Source organism: Arachis duranensis, chromosome 1, assembly GCF_000817695.3.
Source record: "Arachis duranensis cultivar V14167 chromosome 1, aradu.V14167.gnm2.J7QH, whole genome shotgun sequence".
NCBI classification, from domain to species: Eukaryota; Viridiplantae; Streptophyta; class Magnoliopsida; order Fabales; family Fabaceae; genus Arachis; species Arachis duranensis.
Window position 1 is genome coordinate 9,451,105 of NC_029772.3, and position 8,418 is coordinate 9,459,522.

The 8,418-nt window shown below is 40.2% G+C and overlaps 1 protein-coding gene across 1 annotated transcript; it reads left to right on the forward strand.

The window, feature by feature from the left end:
* Positions 1–3,059: 3,059 nt before the first annotated feature.
* Positions 3,060–3,992, forward strand: LOC127747506 (uncharacterized). The gene is made up of 2 exons (XM_052261479.1): positions 3,060–3,305; positions 3,393–3,992. Exons 1-2 carry the CDS (start codon positions 3,060–3,062, stop codon positions 3,990–3,992), a joined length of 846 nt encoding a protein of 281 aa, XP_052117439.1.
* Positions 3,993–8,418: the final 4,426 nt, after the last annotated feature.

Here is an 8,418-nt window from a genome sequence, read left to right on the forward strand (position 1 = left end):
TGCCCACATTGCAGGAGAATCCTTTCAAAAAACTCCCAATTGAGTCTCTGAAGACTCCCCCACACGCAGCGTTACTCATATGTGCGTACCAGGATCCGTCCACATTCAATTTAATGCATTCTCCGTGAGGCCGAGCCCAGCTTATAAGACATTCACTATCACCCTGGATAATCCGATGACTTCGGTTACTCCTGTTCACTCTAAGGAACTCTTCAGACCGTGCTTGGATCTGATGCACAGCATTAGGAACAAGAGTATACTCACCATTAAACACCAACTTATTGCGAAAGTACCAAATTGAGGACATAGCAACCCCAAATAAGCAGGCCCAGTTATTAGAAGCAGTAAGGTTTTGCAGCAACCAATCGCTAAGACAAGTATTAAAGAAGGAAGGTAACTTATTAGGGGGGATTAGGATTTCCCAAATGTTCCTTGCATAGAAGCAATCCCGCAGCACATGAATGGTTGACTCTTCCTGGTAGTGGCATCGGGGGCAAGAGTCAACACTAGTCAAATGTCTACGCTTTCTTTCTGAATTCGTCAGGATAGCATTATGCGCCACCAACCAAAGGAAGGTTCTGACACGTTCAGGGCCTTGCCACTTCCACACTAAACAGAAGACCTTGTCCGGAGACTACTGGACCTCTCCTAGGCTCTGGTACGCTGACTTGACAGTGAATGATCCGTCCGAGGAGGCTCCCTAGGCTATGCGATCAGCTTCTTTCCATGGGGACGGGGGGGAGATAGCAACAATTTTCTTGATAATGTGCTCCGGCAGCACCTCTTGCAGCTTTCCAACGTCCCATTGCCTTGAGACATCAAGGAAATCCATTAGCATATCATTATAATTGAGGTTGACACTTACCTGGCTTGTCATTTCGCTGAGCAGCCCCACACCAGAGACCCAGTTATGATTCCAAAAATGAATTTGGGATCCATCCCCAACTCTCCAAATGCAGTTACTCTGAATATTGTCCCAAGACGAACAAATACCCTTCCAAAGATCAGAGTTGCTCCTCTTTCTCTCCACTCTGGGTATAATATCATTACCACCACCATATTTCGATCGAAGGACTCTAACCCAAAGAGCGCCTTTCTTCTCTATAAGACCCCAACCCGCTTTTATCATAAAGGCTTGATTCATCAGGCTTGCATGCCTAATGCCCAGTCCCCCAACCTGTTTTGGCTCACAGACTTTCTTCCAGCTAAGTAAGTGTATCTTCTTTGTTTGATGAGTATCACCCTAGAAAAATTCCTGCAAATGCGATCAATAGTATTACAAGTGGCAGATGGTAAAATAGCAGATTGCATATTATATATGGATTTTGAATATTATACTATTGAGCTTGGAGTTTAACTCTATGGAATATTATTGAGCTTGGAGTTTGACTCCATGGAATATTAAATTATTGAGTTTGGAGTTTGACTTTATAGATATTATTTTTGAGCTTGGAGATGCGCGCACAGAGGGACTGTCAAATGGTTAACTACCGGGACATGTCGGGCTGGCTATATAACTGACAGATGAGACTTATCATCCATAGGACATGCATACGTCATGTGCATTTGTATGTTTTGCTTGGGTGTGTATTGTTTTGGTTTGCTTAATTGCTTAACTCTGCTTATCTGCTACTTGTTCTATTTGTTTAATTGCACCTATGTCTGCGTTTTCCTTGTTTGAATTGTATGTGTATATTTTCTGAAAGACCCTCTTGGCAGAAGTGTGGGGGGGAGGAGGTTGTTCCACCGGTGATTCGGAGGGTTAAAGGAGACAGAAAGTGAAGTGTTAAGTTAAAGTTAGATTTAGAACTTGAATACCTTAGATAACTTACCTAATTTATGGTTTAGTTGGGTCTTTAAGCTAAAATATGAATGTCGGAGTTCTAGAAATGCCTCTGGCTTTTTCGGGACCTTTTATATTAACTATGTGGGAAGATTTACCATACTGAGAACCCCCGGTTCTCATTCCATACATATTTTTGTTATTTTTCATATGCAGGTCGAGAGGCATCACGTTGAGCGTCTGGAGACCTTCCTTACAAGCGAAGACCTTCCATATATATTCTAGCCATTAGCTTCGCAGGTCGAGTCTGGAGCTTAATATCTGTATTTTGGAACTCTGATATGTATATTATGTTTTCAGCTTTCTTTGATCTTGTCCATTCTGTTTTACGCTTATACGTATGAGTGTGACACGATTTTTTTTAAGGTTCCTCGTTATAAAAGTATTTTCAACTATGTTTATTTAAGTCTTTTCTTTTAGAGGTCCTAATACCTTGCCACCTCTGCTTACGACTTAAGTGTAAGGCTCTGTGTGGTAGAGTATTATATTATGGTATCAGAGCAGTTCGTTCTTGTAGAGGCTGAGGGACGGACTGACTATGCTTCTGAGCATACTCTGGGTGTGTGTATGTACTAATTAGGATATCTAATTGATAGATATGGCATATTTGTTTATGAGTACGCATTTGAAACTTTGAAACATTAGAGTTGAGATATTGAGACTAATCACCTTAATATCACTTGTTTGGTGTGAACAGGAACCAAATGATGACTCGTGGATGTGGACGCGATCGAGGCAGAGGACAGAATATTAATGCGAAACCTGAAACAAATATGAATAATCCCATGGACTTTACGAATTCTTTGGAAAACATGGTGGCTGCTATGTAAACAACGGCTGAGGCCATTGGTCAGCAAGTTAATAACGGAAACGGGGTAATGGCGGAAATGGGCCGATGACCTTAGCAACTTTTCTGAAGATAAATCCAACAACTTTTAGACGAACCACAAATCCCACAGAGGTTGATAATTGGTTTCAGGTGATGGAAAGAGCCTTGCAAGCGCAACAAGTGCCTGAAGATCAGTGTGTTGAGTTTGCTACTTATCAGCTGATGGATGAAGCTCAGTATTAGTGGCAAGGGACCCGATGCCTTCTGCAGCAAGATAATGTTGCAATCCCTTAGGATGTAGTCCAATCCGAATTTTATAAGAAGTATTTCCCAAACTCAGTAAGGACGGCAAAGGAGCTTGAGTTGTTACAGCTGTAGCAGGGTCCTATGTCAGTGACAGATTATACCAATCGGTTTGAGAAACTATGCCGGTTTTCTAGAATTTGTCACGGTGCTCCGGAGGATTTTGAAGAATGGAAATGCATAAAATATGAAGGTGGTATGCGGAGTGACATTTTGAGTACAGTGGGTCCAATGGAGATCAGAATATTTTCTGAATTAGTAAACAATAGCAGAGTTGTCGATGATTGTGCGAGAAAGGCAGCATTGGACAAGGGTGATCACCGAACTTTTGTTAGGAGAGATCAGGGGAGGAACTTTGCGCCTAGAAGACAAAATTTCAATTGAGGTGGTTATGTCCCACAACAACATTTGGGTCAGAATAACTTTCGAGGATTCAATAATAACAACAACCAGCGAAGAGGCAAAGGAAGGCATATTTGGAATCCTCCCAACAACTTGACATGTAGGAGATGTGGGGCATATCATCCTAATTCTCCATGTAGAGCTAGAGTAGGTGTATGCTACTACTGTGGTGGAGCCGAACATCTGTCTTGGAATTGTCCAGAGAGGAAGAGACAGGAAGCTGAGAAAGTTCAGCAGCAGAGACGTGTGTTTACCATATCGGCGGATGGTGCTGAGAGGTCAGACACTCTGATCAGAGGTAAATGTGAAATTGGTGGTACAATCTTAATTGCTTTATTTGATACTAGGGCATCACATTCATTTATATCATTTGAGAAAGCTAATGAGTTAGGATTGAAGATTACCATGCTAACATATGATTTGCATGTACATACTCTTGCCTCTGAGACCGTCGTAACTAGATTAGGTTGTCAACAAGTTCCGTTCCGAATTAAGCACCGAATTTTTGTCCATGATTTAATTTGTCTACCGATGACTGGCCTCGATCTCATTCTGGGATTGGATTGGTTATCAAAGAATCATGTTCTACTCGATTGTTTTGAAAGATCACTGTAGTTTATGTCGGAAGGTTCAGAAGGACCGGTGGTGGCGAATGGATATTATTTGAATTCTGTCATGGTGAATTGTAGTGGAAGTGAATGTTCGGAACTCATACTATTGGCTGCCAGTGTGTCGAACGATGAACAAAGTTTGAATCGGATTCCAATTGTGAATAAATTTCCAGAAGTATTCCCTGAAGACATACCTGAATTTTCTCCTTCTTGAGAAATCGAATTTGTAATTGAGCTGGTTCCTGGAGCAGGACCAATTTCAATTGCACCTTACTGAATGTCGCCTTTAGAGCTAGCTGAACTTAAAGCTCAGCTAGAGGAGTTAATAAGTAAGAACTTCATTCGTCCTAGCGTTTCTCCATGAGGAGCACTAGTATTGTTGGTGAAAAAGAAGGATGGAAGTATGTGGCTGTGCATGGACTACAGACAACTAAATATAGTGACAATAAAGAATAAATACCCATTGTCAAGAATTGACGATCTGATGGACTAATTGCAAGGAGCTAGTGTCTTTTCCAAGATCGACCTAAGGTCTAGTTATTACCAGATAAGAGTGAGAGATGAAGATACCTCGAAAATCACTTTCAGAACTCGATATGGTCACTATGAATACACTGTGATGTCATTTGGGCTGGCAATGCCCTTACTGTGTTTATGGACTATATGAATTGGATATTTCGTCCTTTCCTGGATAGATTCGTTATCTCTTCATTGATGATATTCTAATCTACTCTAAGATTGAGGAGAAGCATGCAGAACACTTGAGGATCGTGCTGTGGATTTTGAAAGAGAGAAAGTTGTATGCTAAACTTTCTAAATGTGAATTCTAGAAGAATGAGGTAAAATTTCTAGGTCACGTAGTGAGTAAGCAGGGAATAGTTATGGATCCTTCTAAGGTTGAGGCAGTAATGGATTGGGGACGACCTACATCAGTGACGGAATCAAAAGCTTCTTAGGTTTAGCAGTATATTATCAGAGGTTTATCAAAGGCTTTTCACAAATTGCATTGCCTTTGACAAAGTTAACTCGAAAGGATGCGACATTTGCCTGGACATCAAAATGTGAGGAGAGCTTTCAAGCCTTGAAGCAGAAACTGACTACAGTGCTTGTGCTTGTGTTACCCAAACCTAATGAGCCATTTGAAGTGTATTGTGATGCTTCGCTGAAAGGTCTGGGGTGTGTGTTGATGCAACACTGGAATATGGTAGCTTACGCATTACGTCAGTTGAGACCTCATGAGATAAATTACGTAACTCATGACTTGGAATTAGCAGCAGTTGTATTGTAGTGGAGATTTGGAGGCATTACTTGTACAGAGTAAAATTTTGAGTCTTCTCTGATCACAAGAGTCTCAAGTATCTCTTTGATAAGAAGGATCTCACCATGTGAAAAGGAGGTCGATGGAGTTGCTGGAGGATTACGACTTTGAGTTTAGCTACCACCCAGGGAAGGCGAATGTTGTAGCGAATGTCTTGAGTCGAAAGTCGTTGACAGTCGCTTGGATGATGATTAAGGAAGAGGAGTTGGTGAGCAAGTTTGGGGATTTAAGACTGGGTGTCAGAGAATTTAATGGGAGTGTATGCCTGAACCAACTGTAGATCTCTAGTGATTTCAAGTCCGAAATTTTAAAATCTTAACAAAACAGTCAGGAGTTATAGAAGGTGTTGCCGACAATCGAAAAGGGAAAGCGATGGGGAGTTTCGTGGGACGGATATGGAATATGGAGGTACAAGGGTAGGATCTTCTTGCCGAATGTTGGGAATTTGCGGCAAGATATCTTGAAGGAGGCGTATAGGAGCGGATTCTTTATCCACCCAAGAAGTACCAATATATACCATGATCTAAAAGCAATGTTCTGGTGGCCGGGAATGAAGAATGATGTGGCATTGCATGTTTCAAAATGTTTGACTTGTCAGAAAGTAATTGAGAGCTAAGGTTACCTATCCTAGACATTGACCACAAAAATATGATGATTATGAAGAGTTAATCCTACTTAGTCAACCCTACATCGAGGATAAGTCAAGTAGGCATAGTTGATTTCAATCCATAAGTCTTATGTCAACACTTAGGGTCACATAGAGTCAATAGAGACCAAATCAACTAACTACTCTAATGTATCAAATAAGAACGGACATCATTGACTCAAGGATCACCAAAGTCATCAATTTCAAGCCAAGAGTGGAGGAAAACTATGTAAAAACTAAGCCAAGAATTTTATCAAACACTTGGTGTGCATGAAAATAGAATAACATTAAATTGCATGGAAAATAAAATCTAACTACCAAAAGCAAGACATGATAACAATAATTAAAGAAAATAATAAATGAACATAAAACATAAATTGCATTAATTGAAAATTAAATTAAGAAAGTGTCATAAACATAAAAGAACAAAAGGAATGAAAATAACAAATAGAAGGAAAGAACAAAGTTGCAATAATAATAAATGACAAGAAAAAGTAAAGGAAAACAAGAATTAAAAGTAGAAATTACAAGAAATTAAACTAAAGAACCCTAATTCTAGAGAGAGGGGGGAGCTTCTCTCTCTAGAAACTAAGAGAAAACATCATAAAAATTAAACCTAATTGCCCCCTCCCCCTTCACATGGAAGGATGCCCTCTTTGATATAGCACTCAATCAGCTTCAGAAGGTCCAAAATTGGGCTATAGAGGCCCAAAAATCGCTCCCAGCTATTTGCAATAAATGAGTCACGCGCTGGGACTTGTGCGTACGCACACATGCTGATTTTCTTCTTGTGTGTGGGCACAGGTGTTGATTTCCATTCTGTGCGTGGGCACAGGTGCTGATTTTGACCCTTGTGCGTGGGCACAGAAGGTGTGCATGGGCACAGGCTGAAATGCTTCTCTCTTTTGATTTCTTCATGTTTTCTCCCAATTTCATGCTTTTCTTCCACTCTTTTCAAGCCATTCCAACAAAAGTCTGCTATTTGAATGAATAAATGTGGGTTTATATGATGAAATTCACTCAAATCAAACCAAAATATATCGTCAAATATTGATTCATCAAACACCAGAGACCATCCGGAACATTACAATCTTTAGAAATTCTGCAATAGAAGTGGGAAAGCATTGTCATGGATTTTGTGTCAGGTTTGCCAAGAACTCGAGTTGGATTTGACGTGGTTTGGGTGATTATGGATCGGATGACGAAGTCAGCTCATTTTTTACCCATTTGGATGAATTGTACGTTAGAGGAGCTAGCACGTTTGTACATCAAGAAAATTGTAAGGTTGCATGGCGTGCCTACCACCATAATCTTTGACAGAGATTCTCGTTTCACTTCAAGATTCTGGGGGGCGTTTCAGAAAGCATTTGGAACTCAATTGAGTCTAAGTACCGCGTACTATCCCCAAACCAATGGCCAATCAAAGAGAACAAGCCAAGCCCTAGAGGAAATATTGAGGGCTTGCGTTTTGGACTAACCGGCGAGTTGGGATCGGTATATACCGCTAGTGGAGTTTGGGAATAATAACAGTTACCATGCGAGCATCGGAATGGCTCCGTATGAGGCTCTATATGGGAGAAAGTGTTAATCTCCGCTATGTTGGTATGAAGCTGGGGACACAAGTTTGTTAGGAACTGAGTTATTAGCTGAAACCGCCGAACAGATTAAGAAAATCCGAAACCGAATGCTTACCACTCAGAGTCGTCAGAAGAGTTACGCCGATCAAAGATGGAAACCGTTAGAATTTAATGAAGGAGATCATGTATTTCTAAGAGTTACTCCAACAACAGGAGTGGGTAGAGCGATCAAGGCAAAGAAATTGAATCCTCGTTATATCGGTCCGTTTCAGATTCTGAAGAAAATTGGACTGGTGGCGTATTGAATATCTCTACCACCGCATCTTTAGAACATAAATTAGTTCAATTGAGAGAAGATCTAACGCTTCAATTGACTTTGATTCGAATTAACGATAGTAGTATTAAGCGATTACGCGGAAAAGAAGTCACATGAGTAAAAGTTGCTTGGAGTCAAGCTGGAATTGAGGAGCACATTTGGAAACTTGAGTCAGAAATGAGAAAAAACTATCCGCACCTATTTTCAGGTAAATGAATATGAATTTTTGGGAGCAAATTTCTTAATTAGGTGGGTAAGATGTAAACACTGTAAAATTAATAAATAATTAGCCAATAAATAAATTATTATTCATAGAAATTAGAAAAATCAATTTTTATAATTTAGAGGAGTAGAAATATTGAAAATACGAATTTTGACACTATTTTTAAAGATTTTGGCCCAAAATCAGTCCAATAAATCGAACCGGTTGAACTGAGCCCAAACCTGCCCAAGGCCCAACCTATATAAACTTTCCAACGAAGCTTCCTTCTTCATTTTCATGTGTGATACGTTGAAAGAAGAGAGAATCACGCTGAAAAAACCTAACCCTCCTTCCGAAAATTTAATAGTCCA